Source organism: Kogia breviceps, chromosome 19 (genome assembly GCF_026419965.1).
Source record: "Kogia breviceps isolate mKogBre1 chromosome 19, mKogBre1 haplotype 1, whole genome shotgun sequence".
In the NCBI taxonomy this organism is placed as follows: Eukaryota; Metazoa; Chordata; class Mammalia; order Artiodactyla; family Physeteridae; genus Kogia; species Kogia breviceps.
Genome location: NC_081328.1, coordinates 46173299 through 46197304, shown reverse-complemented (window position 1 = coordinate 46197304; position 24006 = coordinate 46173299). Strand labels below are relative to the sequence as shown.

Here is a 24006-nt window from a genome sequence, read left to right as displayed (position 1 = left end):
GGGGCCAAAGGTACTCTGTTGGTCCTTGCCTCCCTCCCCTCTTTTTTTGTCACCTGCCATGTGGGAAACAGCTGGAGGTGTCTGGGGGCCCAGATCTGGGGGGTTCCTTGCTGCCGTCATGCTGCCTGCTGCCCCCGTCGCTGGGTGGGCAGCGGGGAGCAGGGCCAAGGTGGTAGGTTTCCTGGTCCTGCCCTGCAGGGTGGAGAGCCTGAGGCAGAGCACCTCCCAGCAGGTTTATTCGGTTGCACACCAGCTGGTCAGGTACAAAACCAAGAACAGTCTGTGGGGAGGCTGGCCCGGGAAGCAGGGGGCGCAGCGTCTGGGCATCAGGCCCCGGGGCACCAGGGCAGGGACACACTGCAGGGCAGAGGCCGCTCACATGGGAGGCGGCATGGTGTGCACTCTGAGGAGGAAAGGGGCTGGGCCCCTGGGTCATTGCTCCCTGAAGCTGGCTCCCACGGAGGCCGGGCTGGCAGGAAGGCCACCGCCTCGAGCTGGGCAGTGGGGGGCATCCAGGGTCTGCAGGAGCTTCCTGGGGGCAGAATGGGGAGCAGCAGCAGAGCCGGAAGGATGGAAACTGGGCCTTCCCTGGCGCGCAGGGTGGCACCCCTCTGTTGAAGGTGCCCCCTGCTCATCCTGCCTGTTAGGCTGCTCCACTGTGCTGGATCCCCTCACTGTGCAGCTCGGCAGGAAGGGCAGGAGGGCCTGCTGCAAGACGGACACCTCACGGGCAGGGTGAAAGGCAGTGTCCTCCACACCAGCCCTTCCACAGCCGGGTGGTTGGAAAGGGCACCGCAGCTTTGTTAAAAACCGAGCCAAGCTCTCGAGGCAGGGCTGGGACAGGGCAAGCACTCGGTGGGCCCTTGGCGACCTCTCCCCTCTGGTCAGAAGTCACAGGCTCTCTCCCTCTCGGGCCGCGCCTCCTGCTGCCTCATGGCCTCCAGGAAGGCCAGCTCCTTGGCCTCCTTCTTCTGGTTCCGGGCCTCATACTCCAGCCTGGGGGCCAGGTGGGGGTGAGTGGTGCACCCAGACCCAGGGCTCAGTGGCTCCCCGTGCCCCAGCAGCCTGGCTGAGACTCACCTGTTCTTGATGATACGCTGGACAATGAGATCCGTGGTGAGGTCATTCCCACTGTCGATCTGACAGAAAATACCCCTTCTTTTGGGCTCCTGGAGGCCAGGAGGAGGAGGAGGTGAGAGCCCTCCTTTGGACCCCAAGGAGACTGCCCTGCTGCCCCGGCTCAGAGTCCCCACCCCACTATGGTGGGGGCAGTTATTCTCATCTGTTAGCAACCTGCCTCCTTAAGCCATGAGGCCGTCAGCGTGGCAGCTGTCACCCCGCCCATTTCCCAGACAGGCATGATGAGGTGTGGGGGTGTTAGGTGGCTGGGAAGCATCAGACAGTGGCCACCTCATGTCTGTCGAGGGCCCAGCATGACCCACCTCATACGGGTCGGAGCCATCCTTGTCAGGCACGATTTCCGTCTTCCCATGACACACCAGGTCCACCTGGGGAGGAGGCGAAGGTCAGGGCGCCCTCCCAGCATCTCCCCACATGGTCCCCTGCCCCCAGAAGGCCCTCTCCAGGGAAGCAGCCTGGGCTCAGAGAGCTGGCCTGGCCCCACTCAGTCAAGACCCTCCCTGGAAGCCGCCTGCCAGGAGCCCCGTCCTCACCTTGAAGTGATCCAGGAGCTCTGCTGTGACCGAGTACGGGGCCCCAATCACCACTTCGGACACATACTGGGCAGAAAGGGAGCACAGCTGGTTAGATGGGCCTCACCAGGCTGCAGGGTAGGGGCTGAGAGGCAGCATGGTGAAGCCCCGGACTCCTGTACCCCAGGGAGAGTCCTGGGGAGGAGCAGCTCCAGCTTGGGAAGGAGACACCACTGGGCCTGCCCATCTGCCCGCCTGCACTCACCCGGCAGGCCAGCACGCTCAGGGTCCGCTCATGCAGGTTCATGATGGGGTAGTTCTTCCCCTTGTAGTGGTTGACCTCCTAGAGCCAGAGCAAGGCTGGGTCAGCTGGTGACCTCGGGGGTGGGCTGGGGTGGGAGTGAGGCTGTGCTCCCTCCCAACAATCCCTCGTGGGGCATCTGCCAGTGTGGGGAAGCCCTGGATGGGAGGCTCTCCCTGGGCTCCTCCCTGGGAAGAGGCCCAAGTTTGCCACCTCTGACTCGCCTGTGCCCAACCCCAACCCTAGGAGCCCCTCCACAGCCCCCATGCTACCAGCTGCCAGGGGTGAGACCTGGTCAAAGTGCAAGCCAGCGATGACGTAGGGCCTCTCCGCCAGGCCATGTACCTTCTCCAGGAAGTCCACGTGCCCGATGTCTGCACCCAGGTTAAGGACCGAGGAAGCAACGAGGAGCGGCCGCCCACAGAAGCAGGGGCTGACAGGTACCTTCCCACCCACCTGCTCATGCCTCTCCACGCTGATAGCAGTGCCCCTGCACCCCACCCCAATCCTGGGCCTCCGAGAGTCAGGGAGGCCCCTCTAGCCCCCACAGCCCACTGGGGCAGATGTGGAAACGCACAGAAAAGGCCTGGGGCAGGGACAACCCCCCAGCCAGTCCCAAAGGATACGGAACAAGTCAAAAGCACCAGCCACGTAAATGACCGTCTCCCCTGGCTGGGGCTCCTTCCCCGAAGCAAACTGGATGATCTTCTGGGATGTCTGTAAAAACTGGGACACCCCTGTCCAAGGGTTCCGCCCCCCAGGACACTGTAAGCCGAGAACAATCTGGTCAGCAACAGAGGCCTCGCAGGCACGTCCATTGCCTGTGCCCATCCTTGGGCCTGCCCGTGCCCATCCTTGGGCCTGCCCGCATCCGCCTGTCAGTCTGCTCTGGGAGGCACAGGTGTGAGATGGCGGGGGCAGGTATGGGGGCTATAGGCTGGGACTCCAAAGCCCTAGCCACAGCCTGCCACTCGCTTGTCGCTCTGCTGTAGTTTCCAGGCAGACATCTCAGGCAGGGATGCTGAGGGCTGGCTGGCAGGTGCCTGGTTCACACCACGACCAGGCTGGGCGGGGCCGCTATGGCCGGTGGGACTGGGGTTCTGCCCCATGGCCACAGCAGGCGCTGCAGCCAACACCACCTTGGCCTTGCAACGAACCCGCTAGGAAGAGGCCAGCGGACACGGCCCTCGTGGGGACCTGGCACCCTGAGGCCACCGTCTGGTCACCTGGGAGGAGCCTCCTGAGGAAAGTGTCTCCCTGGAGGGTGTCGGGTGAGAGAGCTACAGAGGGAGAGAGAACCAGGCCACCTGGTTAGAGACCCCTCGTTCGCGGGCAGTCCTCACTCCTCCTCCACGCAGTGGCTGCTGGGACCAGCCAGCCAGCAAGACTGGTGGTCAGTACCCAGTCAGTGTCCAGAAAGCAGGGAGCAGGGTAGAGGGCAAGGCTCCAGGCCAGCCTTTCCCCAGGGGTGGCCTGGGGGTTGGGCAGCAGCCCGGACAGCACAGGCGACACTCACCTTGCCAAAGCTGTCTGCATACTCCCGGTACTCGGAGGACATCTCCTGCACGGAAGGGCAGGGGGTTGAGGGGCCTTGCCCTCCAGACGCAACCAACCCCAGGACACCGAAGCTTGCTGTCCTAGTGCCCACTGAGGGGCAAGGGTGGGGTAGGCGACCCCTCCCTCCCAGCCCTGGGACCTCGGGGATTCTGCTCTGGCCCCCAAAGACACACCTGGCTGCTGTGATGGGCCTTGGTCACGAGCAGCATGCGGCCAACGAGGTCTGTGGTGGACACCCCCTGGGTGCGCTTGCATTCTCTGGGAAAAGAGGTGGGGTTGGGGCTCTCATCCTGGGACACACCTGCAAGGCTGCACCTCCTACGGGCACCTAAGTTGCCCCACCTAAGGGCAACTCTGTTTGTGGCTGAGTCTACCGTGGTCCAGCCCCCAGCCATGCTGTGCACAGACCCGGGTGTCTCCTTGCCACTCTCAGCCACAACAAAAAACCAAGACCAGGTGAGTGGAGGGACCACCGAAATTTTATCAACCAAAGGAAATGACTGGACAGAAGAACGCTGTCACCAAGCCCCAAGTTCGCAGTGTCGGGGTGAGCAGGCCATAAAGGGGTGGCTCTGGTCCTGTTCTGTCCACTGATGCCCAGGTCCTGCCTCACCGCACACTCCCTGCCAAGGGAACCCCAGGCTTCACTGCCCCACTCGAGCCGCTGGCCACACTGGCCTTTTCAATTAAAGTAACTCAAATAGGGCTTCCCTGGTGGCGCAGTGGTTGAGTCCGCCTGCCGATGCAGGGGACGCGGGTTCGTGCCCCGGTCCGGGAGGATCCCACATGCCGCGGAGCGGCTGGGCCCGTGAGCCGTGGCCGCTGAGCCTGCGCGTCTGGAGCCTGTGCTCCGCGACAGGAGAGGCCACAGCAGGCAGAGGCTCGCGTACCGCAAAAAAAAGTAACTCAAATAAAAGCCAGTTCCCCAGTCATACCCCATGTTTCTCCTGCTTAGCAGCCGCCCGTAACCAGTGACTACCGTACTGGGTGGTGCAGATGTATGGCACCCGCCCCCAGCTCCAGTCCAGGCCACGAGAAAAAGGCCAAGGCCCGGACGCTGCCCTCACAGGCAGAAGGGGCTTGATGGGAGCTGGGAGCCCCGCTCCTCGAAAAGTGGGGCACTCGGCAAGTAGAGCTTACCTATACCTCCCAGCCTGCTTCACTTCCTCGTAGGTGTCCCGGCCATCTACAGTCAGTGTGATGTCATCTAAGGGGTGACACGCACACGAGAACAAGGATCTTAATCCAAAGCCATGAAGACCTCCAGGCTCACACCCCAGCTCCAGGCCTGCCCTGATGTGCGTGCACTCCTCTCTGGGGAAGGACCCAGAGCTTCCTCAGACCCTCAAAGGGCTCTGTGCTCCCCAAAGTGTGAGGAGGCCGGCACCTCTGGATGCCCCTCTGATGGTCAGGTCTGGAGCTGCCCAAGTCCCTTGCCCCGGGGGCTCTGCCCTGCCGACTCACTGCCGTGGACACAGAAGTCGCAGCTGTACTTGTCCAGCGTCTCCAGCGTGGTGACATAGGGGGCTGCTGGTACCACCTCGTCCACCCACTTGATGGCCTGCACCATCTTGTATCTTTCCTCCTGAGTGAACACTGGGGGCCCCTTGTGCTTGGCGATCTCCTCTAGGGCAAGAGAAGAGGGCAAAGGACAAGGTGGGTGACCCCTGGAAGGCTGGCCACAGGCTCACTGGCTCTTCCTCATAAGTCCCTTCCCAGAATTGAGCAGGGTCTGCGGCCACATGAGGGCTCACGGCGGGAGGCTGTCTCTCATGGGGCCCTCAGCCCACGAGGCAGGAGCACAAGGAGCAGCCCTGCTCTGTCCTCTGTGAGCCGGTCAGTACAGGCGCTGCGGATGCACTTCCTGGGTAACTGCACGTCCCTCACCCCCAGCCAACCAGAGTTCCAGGTACGGTCCGGGGTTCCCTTTGATGGCTGGGTGCTCTGTCCTCAAAGGCCTTGCGAACCAGGAAGGGGGTAGGAAGTGGGCAGCATACCTGAACTGATCCACTGGACCACCTCTGCCCCCCAAGCTCATGACAGGATGCAAGACGGCCTGGGGTTGGGGCGAGCCTGTGGAGCTGCACTTCTGGGGAGGACGGCTGGGCCTGGCCCTACCCACCACGGGGACCTGTGGCGTCTGTCATGGGCGTCGGGGAGGATGGTGGGCCTGGCAGCCCGACTTACCGTCCGTGTGTACCCCCACGATGAGGTGGTCACCCATGGCCCGTGCCTGGCGCAGCTGGTTGGAGTGGCCATAATGGACCATGTCATAGCTGTGGAGAGGGCGGGGCCATCATCCCAGTGTTGGGGGTGCAGTCTTGCTCCTCTGCAGTGTCCTTAGGAAGCCCTCTGAGAAGCCACCATGGGGAACTGCTCCCAGGGTCCAGTTGGGCCTGGGCTTTCAGAAGGGCGGGGTGCTCAGCTCTCCACATTACTGGTCCCTGGGCTCAAGGTCAGACTGAGTGAGCATGGCTGTGCCCGGGGGGCGGACCTGAGGGCTGATGAGTGCACAGAACAGTCCCTGCTCCCCACACCTGGGACAGCACTCTGCTCTCAGCCCCTCCCCTTCCCAAATGCAATCTGTCACGGGCAGTCCCTTTGAGATGTAATAGAAACCAATGTTAGTTCAGGGATGGACTGGGCTCTGTACTACTGTGAAACAGCCAGACAGTCCCAGGGGCCAACACGAAACAAAGTCCAGCCAATGAACAAGGGCAGTCAGTGGCTTTAGAAATCCTGCCTGCTCCCCAAGCCCTCTGGAGTTTCCAGAGGGCTTGGGGAGCAGGCAGGATTTGCTCTCTGGGGCCAACAACCACCTCCCTATCGCCTGGTTCTAGAGCTTTCATCCTCAAATCCAGGCCTGGTTAAGGGTGAACTCTCAGCTGAAGGCCACACACAGCACCACAGCTCCACTCGGGTTGCCACGTGGTGTGACGGAGGGGCCCTCCACTTCTCTGTGGGCCCTGAGGGGGGCCCTCATGCTCACTCTGCTTCTTCCCAGCCTTGTATTGCTCTCTGAGTAGGTGGAGCTGTCCCTGCTTCTCCAGGTGACCCAGGTGTACAAAACCATTCTACGCAGCGCCACCTGCTAGCCCCACCCCAGCACATCAGGCCCCAGCAGACAAGCCTGTGGGGCACAGGGCTCTGGTCCTGGGCTAAGGGAAGAGGGAAGTCCAAATTCAGGAGCCTGGCAGGCCCTTGTGCCCACTGGGCAGACTGGGCAGAAGGAGGGTGCACGGCACAGAATGCAGGGTGGATCTGGGTCCAGGCTGTATCCCTGTCACTGTGGCCTGTGGCTGTGGCCTGCTGGGGCAGGGGCCAGGCCTGGTCAGGGCCAAGGTCAGAGTCAACGGACAGGAAGCCACGCCCCCTCCACAAGGTGACTCAGGTGCAGGCCCAAGAGTATGGCAGCCCCGCTTGCTGGACGCTGAAGCCCTGGGCTAGCCAGATGTTTTTCTTCCTCTGCTTCCATCAAATACGGTCTGAGGAAGCATCCAAGACGTCAAGTTACCACTAGAGGTTCACTTTCCTCCTGTCTGCTGACAACCTCAAACCTATCTCAACACCACTCCAGCTGTCTGGCTTGCCAGAAGAGAGAACAGTTGGGCACTGTAGGAGCCAGTGCTGGACCGTGGAGCCTGGGGGCTTCACTAGGGTCTTACGTAGATCGGGCAATGCCTGCGCTGACGCTTGTCCAGGTACCTAGGAGAACCTTCCTGGTTTTGTGCCGGCAAGCTGGGAGCCGGACAGAGAGAACTCTGGGAAGACATTTTGGGTGCACGGCTCCTTCGGAGAAAGAGAGCTCCTATGGCACTGAAATGATTAAACTCATCAAGGTTAGACACGCAACTTTGGCCACTATCGTGCACGAGTTAGGCAGGTGGGACCGCCTGGCTGTTCTCCGGCTTAAAAGCAAACGTGAGAGAAGGAGCGTCCGGGGAAGGCGCTCATGTAGGGATCCGCAGAGATTCCTCCAACCCTCCCTCAGCCGCGCTGCCCGCGCCGACGCGGTGGCCCGGGTTCCAGGCGTCCTACGCGGCCGAGACGCCGCCCGCCCCGCGCTAGCCGGCCGTCCGACCCCGGCCAAGGCGACCAGAGCTGTCACCGCGGTCCCGCCCGCGGCCCCCGACCCCCGACCCCCGCCGCGCTCACCAGCCGTCGCACCACACCCGCACGGCGCGCCTGCCCCCTGGGCCCGGCCGCTCGGCGCCGCCTGCCTCCCCGTGCCCGTTCCGGATCATGGCCCCGAAACCGCGGCGCGGCACAACCGGCTCCCCACTCCCAGTCGCCGCAGCTCGCGCACGCACGCGCCGTCACGCGGGCCTCACCCGCCTCTCACGGCCAATGCCGAGCGCCGCCCCGCCCCGCGCGCGGAGCCCCGCCCCCTCACCTCCCTCGCGCGGCCAATGGCGAGCCCAGGCCGGGCAGGGCCCCGCCCCTCCGCCCCGGCCAATGGCCTGCGCCCACCAGCCCTCAGCTCCCACCTGGAGCGGCGGTTGGGGCGGGACCACGTGGGGCGCACCCGCCCCTCCAGGAGTCTCGCCAGGCGCCCGCTCCCACCCACCGCTTCAGAAATGCAGTCACTCGGTGACACGAGGAAGACAGTGCAGAGATGTTTAATAACAATAAAAAGGCTTGCTGAGAGCCAAGGCTCAAAAACCACTCCTTTGCAGCATACCCAATACAGAAAAAGGCTTCTATAAATTTAACATTTTTAGTAAGAAGTGGTAGAAATAGAGTTGAGGCCCCTGAGACTAGCCTAGTGAATGAGGTAAGGCAGCCGTGTGCTTCCTCTTAGCTGGCCAGGTGTGAAATAACCCGAGTCCTGTTTTCACAGAGGGTGTGGCTGCCACCTCTTTAGAAGAGGCTGCTTGGGCGAGGTGTCTTCCATCATTAGGCCCATGCGGGGGGGGGGGGGGGGGGGGGCAACCACAGCAGTGCAAGGGAGCTTTCCACAAGGACAAATGGCTAAACATGTCAGGGTGAAAATGTCACCCCCAGAGAATTCCAGGGGCAGTCCTGGCCTTAACAGTGCCACTTGCCCCTGAACAAGAGTCCCGGCCATTTGCAAAGTGCCATCATTGTTCTCGGTCAAGCACCAGGTTAAGTTACTTTCTTCCTTTTTGTGCGCTTGGTGCAGCCCCTGCCAAACCAGCCGCCCAGGACAGGGGCTGAGCTAAGTGGTGCACCCCGGTCCCCAGGCCCAGGTTCTTCTCGACTTCTGCACAGCGACTTCCGACTGTGGCTGCCTTCTTCACCCGCACGCAGGGGAGTGGCCAGCGAGAAGATGGGGTCCTGCCACCTACGCAAAGGGAAAGCTGGGTCAGGCGTGCCTGGGAGCCCCTCACAATCACAACCCGCCCCAGGACGGGAAAGCTGACTGAGGTCACCCTGCGTCCCTCCCACGTCTTAACCATAGCTGGGCTTTGCTCAGTGGTAGCTCCAGAACATCTGCGAGAGGGGTAAGCTCCGCGAGTAACTCAAAGGCCAGCACCCAGGCTAGCCCAGCCTCTGCAGAACTCAGTCCTCGTCGGTGATTGAGGGGGCTGTGCACACATGGGGTAGGGTGGCAGTAGCCCCAGGAGGGGTGAGTCACTAGCCAACTCTGGGCCCCACCTTTCACTTGTACGGCCAGGGACAGGTACACCAGACCCTCTTCCCCTTCCCAGACTGCAGGACTTGACTGGAGGGAAGCTGACTAGGGAGGCGTGGCCTAAACACTACACCGTGAAGAGATCATGTGTCTGACTGAGATGTAGAACCACATATCATAAACTTAATATACAGATAAGCACTGATAAAGCAAATGAGCTAAGTTAATGTGAAAAAAAAAAAAAAGTACAGTACACAATAGGCCCACATTACAGAACACCACAAACATAACATACAAGAATTGCCAGGCCCAGAAGGTGAAGGGATCCTTAATTCTCCAACCCTTTGATTAAAAGAAGTTATTGATTTCCCCTATAAGACCCTGAAAATTCACAGAGAAAGAAAGTGTAAACTTTTCACTCAATACACACACCACATCTAAATTATCACAAATTCTGTATTAAGGCACAATTTGTTTAAGCTTCCCCAAAGTATTCCAGCTCCCCAAGCCAAGTGCACCCAGATCCTGATGAGCAGAGTTGCTGAGAGCACATCCCTTCAAGGCACCTTCCCGTCCAGGCTGCCTGAGGTGAAGGGGGACATCCAGGCGTACCCTGGCAGATTCCCTCTCCCCGCAGGATCACGCCAGCCAGGACACCTCAGCCAATGCTGGGGCTGGTCCCTGCAGAGGCCACCACACTGCAGTCACGCCTCAGATGCCATCTGCCACAGCTCAGAGCTTTCTCTACACTCAGCTCACAAAAGACAACAGACACAACCCATCCACACAGGGGCAGGGAAGTGGGGGATGTGCCTGTGCCCCCTCACCTGCTGTAGCGGGGGATCTCCAGGCCCAGCTCATCCATGAGGAGCCGCATGACGTCATCACACTTTCCGTGCAGCTTCAGGGCAGCCCAGTCATCCTTCGGGGTCCACTGGGGACAGGAGAAGGTTAAGTGAGGACAACACCTCACTCCTTCCCAATGGCCTGCTGGCCTTGGCCCCTACTCAGCCAGACCTCCATGGTGCATTGGTGTGGGACATAAATGTCCCAGGGATTGCTGGCTCTCCTAAGGCCCAGGTCTAAGGAGGCACCTCTGAGCACCTGAGTTACCTGCAAGTTCACAATGTAGAGCTTGGGCCGCCGGCTGGGGGGCTTGGTCATGCACCAGAGGTGTGGATACTTCTTTAGAACCTGCAGGAATGGACGGATGGACAGACAGACCACACACCAGGGAAGGAGGCTACAGGAAGCTGGGGTCTAAGGCTGAGCTGGCCAGCTGTGGGCTGGTTCACCCGTTCCCATCCACGGTGCCATTCGCATACCTTTAAGCTGGAGCCTAAGCACAGGATTGTGTCTGCTCTGCTGGCAGCCTGGGTGGCCGCCTCCCAATTCAGAGGCTGTCCCAGTGTCCCCCTCTCCCCAAAGTGCACGATGGTGTCCCGGAGCTGGGCCCCGCACTTATGGCAGGTGCGGCCAGTCTGGTGTCGGTGTAGGGCGGTGCGCTCCGTCACATCAAACACCCGCACATACTCCCTGTTGGGAGTGCAGGCTGTGCAGACCTGAGGAGAGTAGCGCCCTGTGAGCAGGAGCCACTGGCCTGCCCAGGCCCCCGAGTCCCAGAGGGACCGCTCACTTCGATATACATGTTCCCGTGGAGCTCCGACATGGCTGTGCGAGGCAGCCCGCTCCGCAGGTGGAGCCCGTCACAGTTCTGAGACACCACGTGCTGCACCTGGAAGGGCGACAGTGGCAGTCAGCAGGAGGAAGGAGGAGGGAAGCAGTACTCAGGAGTGAAACCATACCGAGCCCTGCCCGCCCCAGAGCCCCCAAACCAGCGGCAACTCCGACCCTGCACAAAGCATCGAAGGCAAACCCAGGGCAGCAGGCTGGTCCCAGCAGGACTCAGGAGGCTCCGGTGGGGAGGGCACTGGGCCCGCCCCCAACGACTCAGAAGCCCTAGGAGCCCCCAGCAGGGCAAATGTTTGCACCGCCCCCTCTTGGCTGGAAAGTAGCTTGGGGCCCAAACTGATGCTCTCTTGGGTCATCATGCTTCAGGTCCTTGAAGGCCCAGGAGGCTCGACCCCTTCCCCACTCGGTTGCAGGTGCTTAGCAGAGGATCTCCAGGTTTCCTACTAGCCTCCCCTGTATCTAGGTGGCTCCTGAGGTCTGTGGGAAAAATGCAAGAGAAACACAAGGGGAAGGGGCTACCCTCATGAGCTCTGGGCCCGTGTGGACCCTCTATGTGATGATTCAGTGGAGAGGCTGCCCTCTACTCTTGGAGAGGAAACACAGAAGGAGTAGAGGAAGGCTCAAACCAGGAATCTAAACTGCTTGGTGGACACTCATCACAGGGTCCACTGGCTGATGGAAGTAGGATGCAGTTATCACCTGGGCACCAAGGTGGCCCTCCCGGTCCTCGCTGTGGACCCAGTGAGTACAATCAGCCCTCTGTATCCGACGGTTCTACTTCCGCAGATTTAACCAACCAAAGATCAAAAATATTCAGGGAAAAAAAAAATCCAGCAAGTTCCAAAAAGCAAAACTTAAATTTGCTACATGCTGGCAACTACCTGTGTAGCATTTACACTGTATTTATACTGGTTTAAGTAGCACTGACATTTTATTAGGTATTACAAGTAATTCAGCGGTGATTTAAAGTATGGGGGTGGGGAGGACTTCCCTGGTGGCAAGTGGTTAAGAATCCGCCTGCCAATGCAGGGGACATGGGTTCGAGCCCAGGTCTGGGAAGATTCCACATGCTGCGGAGCCACTAAGCCTGTGTGCCACAACTTCTGAGCCTGTGCACCTAGAGCCTGAACTCCGCAACAAGAGAAGGCACCACAGTGAGAAGCCCGCGCACCACAACAAAGAGTAGCCCCTGGTCGTCGCAACTAGAGAAAAGCCCACTCGCAGCAACGAAGACCCAACGCAGCCAAAAATAAAATAAATTTATTTTAAAAATAAATAAATAATAATAAAGTATGGGGGGGAGGTGTGCAGGTTATATACAAACACTACGCCATTTTATACAAGGGACCTGAGTACCCTCAGCTTTTGGTATCCAAGGGGGATACCGAAGGATGGCTGTACACCAGCCACCCTGGGCTCTTACCAGCTTCTGCTCGTGTAAGCAGGTGATGCTCATGTGGGTGAGGGTCGGCTCGGCCTCACTCAGGTCAGCAGCACTGCCAGGTAGAAGGGAAATGAAGGTGAGGAGAGCTTCAGGGTCAGGTCCCTGCTCAACTAGGTGGGAAGGCTGTGCTAGGCTGCTTACCTAATGCTTCTTCCTTTCTGAAGCAGTGTCCACACTCCATTAGGACCCCGGTAATCTGGGATAGAAGCTGCCTGCAGGTTCAGAAAGGAGATAAGCCCAGTGAAAAGATATCACTCTAGGCACTGGCAGAATTCCCAATAATTTCCCCCAGCACTTTGAGAAGTGCTGGCCCACAGACTGGCCTCAATTCATTCCTCAGGCTGAGCATTTCCTAGTCTAACCTGTCCTCCCAAATGGAGTGCACCCCCTGTGGCTCCTTCCCTCTGCCAGGACCCCTGCACCCAAACCTGGTGCAGCTCATCCTTCTAGGCTCCAAGGAGCCCTGCCCGCCCTGGGAGCCTCTCTAGTATGTAGTACAGCCTGGGCTCTGTGGCCATGTCTGTCCTCATACTGAGAGGGAGGACTGGTTAGGCTCACTGCACGCCTCCCTCCACGTTCTCACATCCTGATGCTGTAAGTGTTTCCTGGCCTACCTTCACACAGACCGACCTCTTCAATGAGATAAATATTACTGAATTTCCCAACTTCCCAATCCAGTGAAACAGAGCCACCCCGAGAGAAGAAAACAGAGTGTGCCAGGATCAAGGTGCCCTGTGCTTCCTGAGGTGTGAGTGACCTCCCTTGTAGGGAGCCCTGTCTCTTCCCTGCTGCTAAAGCTCAGAAAAATGCCCACCTGACCAGTGGGTCTGACTCACATGGAAAAAGGAAACCTCAAACAGTAACACTCAGAGCAAATTAATGAACAGCATATGGCTTTAGTAGCTGCTTACAGTTCTTTAAAAGGTGGTATTACTGCTTTTACATAATCTAATGACAAGAGTTCACATGTGCCAGGGCTCCAGGAGTTGATAAGTTAAAGCAGTTAACATACCTCACACATTCTCGATACTGGGCTTCTTCAGTCATCCCTGTACGGAGTGTCTTACTTCGTAAGTGTCTGTAAAATCTTACCCACCCTTCAAGGCCCAGACTGAATGCCACCTCTCACAAAAAAACAACCAGATGTGTTTCCCAGCTCTCAGAGACCACAGAGGGCGTATCTGGATTTCTATTCTAGCAGCCAGCCCAGCCAGCTTCACGTTACAGTCATTCGTTTATATGGTTTATTATTATCACCTACGGACCTCTACACAGAAATCCTTGCTATTCACCTCTGCTAGGCCTACATGTAGGTCACACTCAGCTTGCACCCAGCAATTAAACAACGTGCTATCCACAGTGTCAAACTTAGTCACATTCCACCAACCAGGTAGCTTCCTAATAAAACTTATCAAAAGCCAAAGCATTTCTCTTCCTTACCTGGTGCACTCTAATGCATACTGCCTTGTATTCCACTTACCTTACTTCAACATTCAAGACACACAACGAATGGGGAATCAGAAGGTAGTCTGGGGCTTAGCTCTGCCCATATAACCTTGGGACAAGCACCAAACTATTACATCCCGTTTTTAACCCTCTTACTTTCCTGTCTCTAACTGGATACAATACAAAATTCAAGCATTTAAGGATGTTATCTACTTAGTGAAGTTCCAAATACAGTCATTCTGAGTTTCCCTAAAAAAAAAAAAAACCTTCAAGAGGTGCTTTTAAGGCGAGCTTTTGCGAATCGGTACTGTTTCTTAACAAAATACAGTGCTCGGTGCTGGGGTCTGACACCCAGAAGGGGGCGCCCCACGCCCGCCCCCGGCAGTCCGTGTTTCGCACAACCTGGGAACCGACCCGGGGCGCGGCCGTCCCCGCCTCGTCTTCTTACCGTGCTGATCCCCGCGCCCGTGTAGACGACCAGGTGCTTGGCATTGCGGACGGCGCTAGCCAGCTCCCGGACTTTCCTCTGCAGCTCCTCCGGGTCGTCGCACACCTGCCGAGACGCCGAGGCCGGTCGTGAGCCGGCCCCGGCCCGCCCGCGCCCCCGCCCGGCCCGCCCGCACCCAGGACTCGCCTCCTCCTGCCGCCGCTTCAGGCCCTCGCGCCGCCTGCTCCGGCCCTGCAGCTCGGTAACCAGGTCCTCGCTCTCGGCCAGGAGCCGGCCCTCCTCCGCGCTGCGCTCTGCCGCCGCCTTCCTCAGGATGCGCGACACCTGCGGGCGCGGGGCAGGCGGTGAGGGCGGCGCGGACTGGGGGCGCGGCGCGGGGCGGGCAACGCCGTACCTGGCGGAGGCGCTCCCTCTGCTGCTCCTCCCGCAGCCTCCGGACCCGCTCCGCCGCCTTGCGCTCCGACCGGCTCAGACCCCCGGCGGCCATCTCTCCCGGGGAGACTCGCGCTTCCGCTTCCGCCTCCCGTCAGGCCGCGCGCCGACACATGCGCACGAGGCCCACCCCGCCCTTCCGCCCCGCCCTTGCGTCGCACCAAGGAAGCACCTGCCAGTCTCTTTAAAAGGTGTTTATTGATCATATACAAAATAAAGAAAACCTTATATATCACAAACATACACTATGTACAGCAATAAATACCCGGGGCCCGGCCCAGTGCCGCCCCTCCTGGACAATAATTTAGCAATAAATACTGCACAGGGCAGGGAGGGCGCGAGGCCGCCGCCACCCAGGTCAGCCAGAGTGCTCCAGTGGGGCCTCTCCCCACCTGGATCTTCAACAACCCCCGCCCACCCCGGCAGATCCCAGCGTACCCACCCCATCTCCTGTCTTCAGCCCTAGGCAGGGCAGGCAGGGTCTGATCAACTCTGCTCCGCCCACCTCTCAGCGCCAGGAGAGCAGCAGAGCTGGACACACTGGACAGCCCTTGTCCTGCTGCCCTAAGATGCCAGGAGAAGGCTTTCTGTACCCACTCCCGTTTGGTTAAAGGCTTCAGATTGAGGGGATGTGGGGAAGGGTGGGGCTGGGACATGAGGCTGTTAGAGGGGTCCCCCTTCACAGGTCATCGGGAACGAGCTCTCCTACACTCCAGCTCAGACTGAAGGGACACCCACGTACCAAGGCTGCTGCTGCAGAGTGGGGTGGAAATGTGTGCGACTGGTCCAACAGGTACAGCACATGCTCAGGACACACAGGCCAGAGCAGGACAAGCCATCAGTCTCGAGGGCACACCCCTGCCTCTTCCCATCTGCTTCAAAACCAGACAGCCAAAAGGAAGGCGAAAACCAGCCAGCAAGAATTATTCAGTGGCTTCTGGGGAAAAAAATCGTTAATGTGTTGGTTCCTTTCACCAAACCACAGCCTAAAAAAGTAACTTAAAAGATCCTAGAGCGGAAACAGTGTTGCAGGCTGTGGCTTCCCAGCTGTGGACGGAAGCTTTGGCCAACCGGCCACCCCAGAGAGGGAAGTTGCAGGGACAAGATGGGGCTCGACCACCCATCCCAAAGCAGGCTGCAGCTGATCAGAGCCGTGGGCCCAGCCACTGACCATCAAGGCTGCTGACGATGATCAGGGTTGTGCCCAGACCTGAAGCCTGGACCAAGAGTAGAAAAGCCTCCAGGGAGGCCTGGCACCCGGCAGAAACCAGCACACCACACAGCAGCCACGACTTCTCACCTGCACAAACGCAGTGCCACCTGGAGCAGCAGCCAAGAGCCATGGGGAGGGCTCCCTGGGGCCATACTCTGGGCAGGAGCTGACCTGTTCTCAAAGGGTTCTCCTCTGAAATCTGAGTGTCCATGTTGAGATAGGGAGGAGTTGGGCAAGGGCAAGGGCAAGGTGTGAAGGAAGGTGCACATTATGGTTTACTTAGCGGACAAGTTTGGGAGACTTGGCCTCGGCCAAAGCCCTCAATTCGCTGTGTCAAAAAGTTGAGGAGAGAGAACACAACACGCTCACAGTAGGAAAAACGAATTAACGAGAATCAGAAAGACGCCAAACAGTCACATGTGGACACAGGATCTACTGTCAATAACCAAAGTGAAGGGGAGAAGGGGCAGAGCAGCCCCAAGAGACTGGCTTGATGGGAGCAGGATGCTCTCCCAGACCCAAGGAACAGTTGCTCCAAATCCAAAAACCTCGAAAGGAAGTATAGCTTCACTAACTCCAGAAGTGTCTGTAAACCAAATGAAGGACCTGCAATTTCTGTTCAGCACATGCCCACCCTCAAACCCTCCTCTCTCTAGGTCTACAGCATGGCAGGGGTGCACAGAGATGGAGGACCACCTCCCAGCCAGGATAAAAGTGGGAACCATACTTGGACACGGGGAGCCTGTCCCTCCCCCTGTCCAGGACAGGGCATGACCTCTCTTTAGGGATTCTTATGATGTGATTCCAACTTGCTGCTACAAGAAACATCAACTACTCTCGTCTGGACCTTAGGTAGACAAAACCAGACTGCAGGGAGGCAAAGGAAGCCACTAAGTGATTCAGAGTCAATGGTCAAAATCTCCATTGCAGGCCAACCTGGGTACAGCCAGGAATGTCTCTGAATATCTAGGGCCAAGATCAGCCCATCAAGACAACAGAAGTTGACAGCACATCCCCCCTCCTATCCCACAGGCACACTGTAAACTCCGGGATGAAGATTCTGCTGTCCACAAGGTTAAACCCTGCCTGGCCACATTGTTTTTCTTTTCATTAGCCCACTTGTCTGTGCTTTTTCAGGGGTTTAGGGCCCCCAGAGAAGCGAACCAGCAACCCCAAGGAGTAGCCAAGCCCCACACGGCCAGAGCCAGGGCAGTAGCCTCTTGGGGGGCAGGCACCACAGGCAGCCCCATCACATGCCTACGAGCAGCTGCCTGAGCCAAGTCTGGGAGACTTGGCTGCCTCACCAAGTGGCCAGGACGGGGAAGTGGGCTCAGCCCCGGGGAAGCACCTCCACAAGCCGAGCAGTGGATCCCTGGAAGACACAGACCCCAAAGGGAGTTGAAAGAAGGCCCATAGCCAAGAGCTGCCAGCATGTTCAGGGGGAGAGGGGGGACAGGACCTGGCCCTGGAGACCGTAGCCCTTGTCTGGCACTGGTGGAGACCCCCAGGCCCTCAGGCAAGGAGAAGGGGCTGCCCCAGGTGGGCCCCGAAACCACCTGGTTCTGCCTGGGAAGCACCGTCCCGCAGCATGGAAACAGTTCTGGGATGAGTGGGCCGCGGGCCCCTGGGGTTCCCCTGCTGAGGCCCACACAAAACCCACCGGAACAAACCCCAGATTGGTGGCTGGAGCCCAAACACATTGACTGGAGGCCAGAAGGAAGACAGTCGGGGGCAGCTTGGCCCTGGCCTGGCGGGCACCCACAGTGACTCCTTGGTCCCCGCAAGCCCCCACCCAGGGCCAGAGATGGTGGGCAAGGAAGTAGTGAGGGGGCGGGAGGGGGGCCCAGGATGACCCCCAGTTTCACCTACCCTGCCACTGGATCAGCCCAAGCCTGAGACACACATGCGAAGCCAAGGGTCAGCAGAGGGGTGTGGCAGAGCCCTGCATCTGACCCCCCCGGGGCTCGGGGTGGGCACCAAAGCAGAAGAAGCTGGGCTGGAGGCACAGACACCCCAAGCTCCACTGGAGCAGGCGCAGCCTGGCACTACAGCCCAGGCCTGACAAGCCAGCAGAAGCAAAACCACAACCAAATCCAAAAAACAAACACGGGAGAACAGACACAAGAAGTGACACCCACAGGTCAAAGGTCACCAGAATCACCAGCACGTGACGCTGCACAAGACCTCACCAGGCACAGACAACACCACGGCACTGGCAAGAGACGGAAGCAGGAAGGGCAAAGGAGTAAGTCACTTTCGGTACAATTGCAAAAGAGATAATAGCAAAGAGGACGTCAGGACGCGCCTTCTGGTCGCTCACGGCTTGGCTTTTTTTTTTGTCTTTTTTTAACTAAGTTTTATAAATAACGTCTGATAACTCTGTGTATATAAAAACTAAACTTCAACAGCCACAAAGACTTGTCTGTAAGTTTACAAGAAAGGATTTTTTTTTCTTTTTTTAAACTAGCAAAGTTTCTATTATACTTTCTTCCCTTTTCTGCTTATACGGTCAAATGTTCTCGCTTTTTTTTTTTTTTTTTTAAAAAGACAGTTTTATAAATACTCTGCAGCTTTTTTTTTCTTTAGCTTTTAAACATATAATTTAATAACTTCGTAAAAGGAACTTCTCTCTTTTAAATAAAGGGCTATGTAACCACACAAATAGGTCATGTAAACAGTGACACGGGACCCATCGCAGGACACTGGACACACCCTTCACGTACGCTCACAACCAGTGATTTGGTCTTGTTCAGTGCAACACGTCAGGTGTGAGTGCCAAGGCCCCCGGCCCACAGCCACACGACACCCCATCCCCCCCAGCGCCAGACCGGTGGCCCACCTGTCCAGGGCACTCAGGGACAGCCTAATCTGCAGAGCAGTGCCCGTCTATGCCTGCAGGCCGAGCTGAGAGTGAACTGCCCAGCCCCCCGCTAGCCTGGCGGCTGTCAGAGCCTGTGGGCCATTCTGCAGCAAGAACAGCCTCTCTCCTGCCCTGCAGCCCTTGCTGCTCAGGGACACATGTGCCCCAGAGCACCTGGTCAATCTTTCTCTCTGTCCACTCCCACAGGCCGACTCTGGACTCCAAGCCCACCTGCCCACGATACAAAGGGGGCGGGGGCGACCCCACGTCACTACCAAACTGACCAATCCCAACGTACAAAACACACGATGACAACGACGAGATCAAAGGGGCTCAGCCCGGCGCCCCTGGGGTGCAGGTTGTGCTTTGCAGGGAAGGGAGGAGGTAGGAGAGGAGGAAAAGAAGAGAAGAGGAGGAAGAGAAGGGAGGGAGAAGGGGACAGGGCTGCTGAATTTGCCATGCGCCTACTGGCCCCTTGCAGACCCGCCTGGGCAAGCGCGTCCCTACGACCGGGCGTCCGTCTTGGACTTTACTATCGTGATGACGCTGGTGGCGGCCACCTTGCCGGGGACGAGGGGCCCCAAGCCAGCAGCAAGGGGACCCCGAGCTGGCGCCACAGGGCTTCGGGCCACGGTCCTGGCGAAGTTCTGCAGGGCCTCGTACTTGGAGCGCAGGGCATCGAGCTCCAGCTTCATGCTGGCGTTCTCCGAGGCCAGCTTCTCTACCTCCTGCTGCAGCTCTGCCTTCTGCTTCTCCAGCTCCTCCTTCTGGGTCACCCGCTTCACGCGGCAGCTGGCGGCATAGCCGCGGTTCTTGAGCGTGCGCCGGCGCTGCTTCAGCTGGATGATCTCCTCCTTGGACAGGCCCCGCAGGTGCTGGTTCAGCTCCCGCACTGACATGGTCACCAGCTCCTCATCTGTCAAGCTGGTGCCATTCTCTCCCGGCTCCCGCTTCACCTGGGGAGGGCATAGCGCACGAGGTCACAGACCAAGTGGGGGCAGTCTGCCCCTGTGCCACCCCAGCCCTGAGACACTGCCCACCCTATCTGCTCACCTTCAAGGCCTTGTTTCCTTTATTGGGGGTCGTCATAACCCGAGGGCACAGCAAGCAGGCACTCTGTGAGACAGGGAGCGCAGGTCAGGACCCTGGAGACCCTTCCCCTCCCCAGTCCACACAGAGCCCTGAGCCCCCTTACACCCTCTGCCCACTCAGGGGAAGGCACCCAGTCCTCAGCCTCACCCCTTGGCTGCCCATTCCCCTGATACCTGGCCTCAAGGACCGCCCTTCAGCCTCGCCTCTCCCAAGCTGGGCTGCTCCCTGTCCACCCTGCCCCTAGGGAACCAAGTGGGAGACCCGGAGGGTCTGATGGGGGAAGGGGAACTGAAGGGCTATTAGGGAGGCAGAGGCAAGAAAAGGGGCCAGGGGAGAGATTAGAAGGATGAGGGAGGGGCCAGCCTAGAAGGAAGCCGGGAGCTTTAAAAATAACCCCAGTGCGCCCCAGAGCACGGCTGTTCCTGGCGAGTCATGCTGACTCAGCACATCGCTCCCGCTCTCTCACCAGCCTGGCACTCCCCAAGGCCGCCAGCCAACACAGCTCCAGGGGACTGGCAGCAGCAAGCTGCTGGGGCAACAAAGGCCAGCCTGGCCAACAGCAGGTGAGGGCCGGGGCCAGCGCCCCTGTGAGTGTGTACTCTAGGGCTCTACCTCCCCTAAGCTGGCCTGGGGCAAAGCCCTGCTCCCATGAAGGCTCACTGGGCATCCCCACTGGGGACTCGGGCAGAGGGGAGGATGCAGGAGAGCACCAATTCTCCCAGACTGCTCACTTTGAAGAGCAGCAAACGGAGCTGTCCAACCAGCTCTGACTCTGTCTTTAACACTGGTGGGAGGTTCCCCAAACCTACTGGTGGCAGACACTCCAGCCGGGAAAGGCTGGGCCCCAGGCCCCTTGGCCCTCTCTGTCCACCTCTGCTGCTGATGGAGTAACCATCCTGTGGCTTTGGGTTGCAGCCTTTTGTACTCTGCCCCACCCCATCCAGGGTATTTCACAAGAGTGCCCACAATCGACCCCCCAGCGGCCTGCTCAGCCCTCTCTGGCCATTGACTACTCTCCAGCTCCCCACTCAGGGTCCACACCCACAGGGCGAGGAACAAAAACCAGAGGCCCCCTCCCACCCACTTGGTCATCTTTTCTGCAGCCCTGCCAAGGACATTTTTACCCACCTAGTCCTGCGGTTCCTGGCTCAGCTGGACCCCCTCTGCCCCCACCCTCCACTCCCTCCATGACCTTCCAGGTTAGATGCAGGGAGGTAAACGGAGGCCTAACAAGCACTGTGGTGCCCTCCTGGAGAAGCTACAAGCACTCAGGCAATTTGGGGCTGCAGGGTCTTCTCAGCCCTATCAGGTCACTAAAGTATGGCTGGGGAGGTGGAGGCAAACACTCACTCAGGGTAGAGACCCCTCCTCATCCAGCCCTGCACCAGGATGCGAGGCTGCAGGCAAGGGGGCCAGAGATGCCTCCCCACAGCCATGCCCTGAGGCTTCAGCCCCACTGTTCTTCCAGAACAGAGGAGCTGGAGGCCAGAAGGTCCTCAGGGCCCCATGCGTACCCCGGGAGTCAAGTACTCAAGGCAGACCACCTCAGGTCCAGGTACAGTGTCACTGCACTGGTCCTGCCGCTGTCAGTCCAAAGGAAAAGCCCTGGCACCAGCTTTTCCCACCCGCCATCCTCCCTCCACCCCACGAATGCTGAGCACACGGTGACTTCCTGAAGAGATCACACAGAAAAGTGCCGAGCGTGGCGGCTGGGAGCTGAAAAGTGCCTCCTCGGCAGATTTCACCCTCCACAGAAGCCCTGAACTCAGCACAAGTGAAGCCAATCGCCTCCTAATCAAAGGTGTGCTTGTGCTCGGGTGGGGGAGGGGTGGGTCTCAGCAAAGCCCATGCTTCCAGACTCCTGGCCTTGTCTCCACTACCTGGGGACACACACTGACGGAACAGAGACAGCTTCTGGGGATGTGCTGGGATTGATGGCTCAGGGCACCTCTAGAAACCAGAGGGAGAGGATCCCAGAGACCGGATCAAGGAGAACCCTCAGCCCTCCTCCCGCCTCTGCTCCCCCTGAGGCTGAGCACATTTTGTGGAGAAGGCATGGGCGGTCCCAAGGGCACCGATCCACCAAGGTACCCAGGGCCACCCACTCAAGGTGAGAGCCAGCCGGAAAGGGGAAAGAACTCCATCCCCTTCCCCTGGGCCCAAACTCCAGGGCATGGACAGTAGACAAGAGGCCAGCCCGCCCCTGCTCCTTCTCCTGTCCTGCAAACCCCAGTGGCCAAACCTCCCAAGCCAAGACAGGTGTGGCCTTGGTCACTTTGGCTCCCCACCTAGCCCGCTACACTCCCACCCTGCCCTTTAGACCCACCTTCTCCAGAAGCCCTCTGAAAAAAGTCTAAAACTTAATTCCCACCAAAGCATAAGTAGCTGAGAAGATTTGAAGAAACATCCCTCCAGGAATCTGCATTTTCCTGGGGCATAAAATTCCAGCCAAAAGATCAGCTGAAGTGTTAAAACATCTGGCATCTATAAGCTCAGGGGAGGGGGAGAGGGCGGCGGCAGGGAATGCCTGAGGACAAACTACAAGGTCAGCCTTACCTAGCCATGAACCCATGGGCAAGAAGGGTCAGCTCTGGTCTAGACGAAACAATCCCCCACCCCTGAAGACCAGGAATCATTCATACACCCAGGAAAAGTGGCTCAAGTCACACCACCCTGAGGATGTCACTCCCCAGAAGTCCCTACCACCTGGCCTGACACCCATCAGGGCCACGTTCTTTGCTAACATGCAAAATATTGTGCCCCAACCTCAAGTGAAACAACTTTGGGGTGACTGGGATTCTTCAACTCATGCCATCCACACCAGTCCACCTGCTGGGTGCCCTCAAGTTACCACCACCCGCAGCCTCAACCCGGACCCCAAGGCCAGGCTGCGAAGAGAGCCACAGCCTGCTCACCAGACACCTCGCTCCCCTGATCAGAGTCTAAGTCCCGCTGCCTCCTCTCATTTGCAACTTCCTGGTAGAACTGCGCCTACTCGCCCTCTGCCCTGTCCACTGTCACCCAGAACTCTAGTACAGGCACCCCTCCTTCTCCCACTGCCTCGGCCTCTTCCCACCGGGAGACTTCCCAGCCTGGCCAACCAGACCAGTCATAGGGAAAGCCAACTTCCCAGCCCGCAAGCACGGCCCCCCTAAGCTCCTCCCCTCTTCTCACTCAGAACTATTTCCCAGTTTGGGGAGCTGTCCCAGAGGCGAGTCAGGGACCAGCAGCCTGAAAAGAGCCTGCCTGGGAGGGGATGGACAGGCCAGGGGCTTCACCCTCTACCCCGGGATAACCTGCACCGTGACCTCTCCATTTACTCCTCACCCACCCTACCTTAAACTCCCACATCAGCCCAAACTTAAGCAGGCGCCCCAACCCGGGGCCTGGCCCCTTCTCACTCCCCACGATTTCCCTCTTACCCCTGTTTCCCGGCCTCTCAGGCCCGTAGCTCTAATCTCCCCAGGCATCAGGACGAGCATCGAGTGACCTCATGCTGATGACTCAGCAAGTCTCCTTCTGGGCTCTGGCAAGCGTGTGACGGAGCGAAGCCGGAGCGTGCAGGGTCTTCCCAGCCCCCCCCCCATGTGCCGCTTCCTCCCCCTAGCCAGCCGAGGACCCCGCGCCTGGGAGGCGTTGACACAGACACCTGATGAATCAGCAGCTCAGGCTGGGGCCGCCGAGCTCTTCCACGGAGCCCTGGGCGCCCCGCTCGACCCCACCCTTTCCTCCCGCCACCCCGGCCGTCCCTCCCTCCAGGACTCCCCGGCTTCACCGAGCAAGACCAGCGCACGCCCCACCCCGCCCCTGCGGGCCCGCGCGCCCACCCCAGCACCCCTGGAGGAGGGACCAGGAGCCGCTCCGGACCGGTGGGGGAAATCGAGGCATGGGCCGCCAGCAGGGCACAGGGCAGACCCAAAGCCCGGAGCACCCGGACCACGCCGCCACAGGCCGCCGGAAGGAGCAGCGGCCCCGCGAGCACCCGCCCCCGGATAGGAGCACCCGCCCGTCCCCCGCTCGGCTCCGGCCCCCGGCCCCCGGCCCCGGCCCGGTCGCCGCCGCACTCACCCACCACACTGCGGGCCCGGCGGGCCGAGGCCGGGGCGGGGCGGGGCGGGCGCTCCGAGGCCGCGCGGGGCTGGCCGCGCGGGGGCTCCGGGCCCAGAGTGGGGGCTCGCCGCCTGCGCGGGCCGGGCCGAACGCGCTGGGAAGGCCGGGCCGGACCAGGCTTGGGGCTCCGGATCCTCCTCCGCCGCCGCCGCCGCCGCCGCCG

The 24006-nt window shown here is 59.4% G+C and overlaps 3 protein-coding genes across 11 annotated transcripts; all 3 read right to left on the bottom strand.

Moving 5' to 3' along the window:
- Positions 1-219: 219 nt before the first annotated feature.
- On the bottom strand, positions 220-7874 carry PCYT2 (phosphate cytidylyltransferase 2, ethanolamine). Of its 4 annotated transcripts, XM_059047621.2 has the most exons (14): positions 7666-7847; positions 5698-5786; positions 4975-5136; positions 4651-4717; positions 3684-3768; positions 3470-3514; positions 3180-3233; positions 2580-2718; positions 2245-2327; positions 1918-1995; positions 1674-1739; positions 1443-1508; positions 1081-1169; positions 220-996 (listed from the first exon to the last, which is right to left on the bottom strand). In XM_059047621.2, the coding sequence occupies exons 1-14, from the start codon at positions 7752-7754 to the stop codon at positions 885-887; spliced, it is 1224 nt and encodes a 407-aa protein (XP_058903604.1). In that variant the 5' UTR covers positions 7755-7847; the 3' UTR covers positions 220-884. The 4 variants fall into 4 exon arrangements, with proteins under 4 accessions (XP_058903604.1, XP_058903606.1, XP_066876629.1 ...); XM_059047623.2 differs by lacking the exon at positions 3180-3233 and having other exon boundaries at positions 7666-7874; XM_067020528.1 differs by lacking the exon at positions 3180-3233 and having other exon boundaries at positions 5698-5954; positions 7666-7818.
- Positions 7875-8113: 239 nt separating this feature from the next.
- SIRT7 (sirtuin 7) lies at positions 8114-14676 on the bottom strand. Of its 4 annotated transcripts, none has more exons than XR_010838372.1 (11): positions 14531-14658; positions 14323-14460; positions 14137-14241; positions 12384-12454; positions 12222-12294; positions 10743-10841; positions 10432-10668; positions 10220-10349; positions 9934-10040; positions 9402-9487; positions 8114-8815 (listed from the first exon to the last, which is right to left on the bottom strand). XR_010838372.1 is itself a non-coding variant. In XM_059047624.2 (10 exons), the coding sequence occupies exons 1-10, from the start codon at positions 14621-14623 to the stop codon at positions 8617-8619; spliced, it is 1203 nt and encodes a 400-aa protein (XP_058903607.1). In that variant the 5' UTR covers positions 14624-14676; the 3' UTR covers positions 8114-8616. The 4 variants fall into 4 exon arrangements, 1 of the variants encoding a protein (XP_058903607.1); XR_009332561.2 differs by having other exon boundaries at positions 10220-10300; XR_010838371.1 differs by lacking the exon at positions 9402-9487.
- Positions 14677-18129: 3453 nt separating this feature from the next.
- On the bottom strand, positions 18130-23862 carry MAFG (MAF bZIP transcription factor G). Of its 3 annotated transcripts, none has more exons than XM_059047637.2 (3): positions 23156-23489; positions 19695-19757; positions 18130-19597 (listed from the first exon to the last, which is right to left on the bottom strand). In XM_059047637.2, the coding sequence occupies exons 1-3, from the start codon at positions 23213-23215 to the stop codon at positions 19145-19147; spliced, it is 576 nt and encodes a 191-aa protein (XP_058903620.1). In that variant the 5' UTR covers positions 23216-23489; the 3' UTR covers positions 18130-19144. The 3 variants fall into 3 exon arrangements, with proteins under 3 accessions (XP_058903620.1, XP_058903622.1, XP_058903621.1); XM_059047639.2 differs by lacking the exon at positions 23156-23489 and adding an exon at positions 19907-20130; XM_059047638.2 differs by lacking the exon at positions 23156-23489 and adding an exon at positions 23802-23862 and having other exon boundaries at positions 18366-19597.
- Positions 23863-24006: the final 144 nt, after the last annotated feature.

Excerpts from the sequence above, each read along its gene's own strand:
- MAFG (XM_059047637.2), bottom strand. The coding sequence starts at position 23,215 with ATGCTCGTCCTGATGCCTGGGGAGATTAGAGCTACGGGCCTGAGAGGC. Across the intron at positions 19,758-23,155 it reads TGAGAGGCCGGGAAACAGGG|AGTGCCTGCTTGCTGTGCCC; the intron begins GTAAGAGGGAAA and ends CCTGTCTCACAG. Across the intron at positions 19,598-19,694 it reads AAGGAAACAAGGCCTTGAAG|GTGAAGCGGGAGCCGGGAGA; the intron begins GTGAGCAGATAG and ends TGCCCTCCCCAG.
- PCYT2 (XM_059047621.2), bottom strand. The coding sequence starts at position 7,754 with ATGATCCGGAACGGGCACGGGGAGGCAGGCGGCGCCGAGCGGCCGGGC. Across the intron at positions 5,137-5,697 it reads CGTGGGGGTACACACGGACG|AGGAGATCGCCAAGCACAAG; the intron begins GTAAGTCGGGCT and ends CTCTTGCCCTAG. Across the intron at positions 4,718-4,974 it reads CGACTTCTGTGTCCACGGCA|ATGACATCACACTGACTGTA; the intron begins GTGAGTCGGCAG and ends GTCACCCCTTAG.
- SIRT7 (XM_059047624.2), bottom strand. The coding sequence starts at position 14,623 with ATGGCCGCCGGGGGTCTGAGCCGGTCGGAGCGCAAGGCGGCGGAGCGG. Across the intron at positions 14,461-14,530 it reads AGAGGGAGCGCCTCCGCCAG|GTGTCGCGCATCCTGAGGAA; the intron begins GTACGGCGTTGC and ends CCGCGCCCGCAG. Across the intron at positions 12,455-14,136 it reads CGGGCGCGGGGATCAGCACG|GCAGCTTCTATCCCAGATTA; the intron begins GTAAGAAGACGA and ends CTGAACCTGCAG.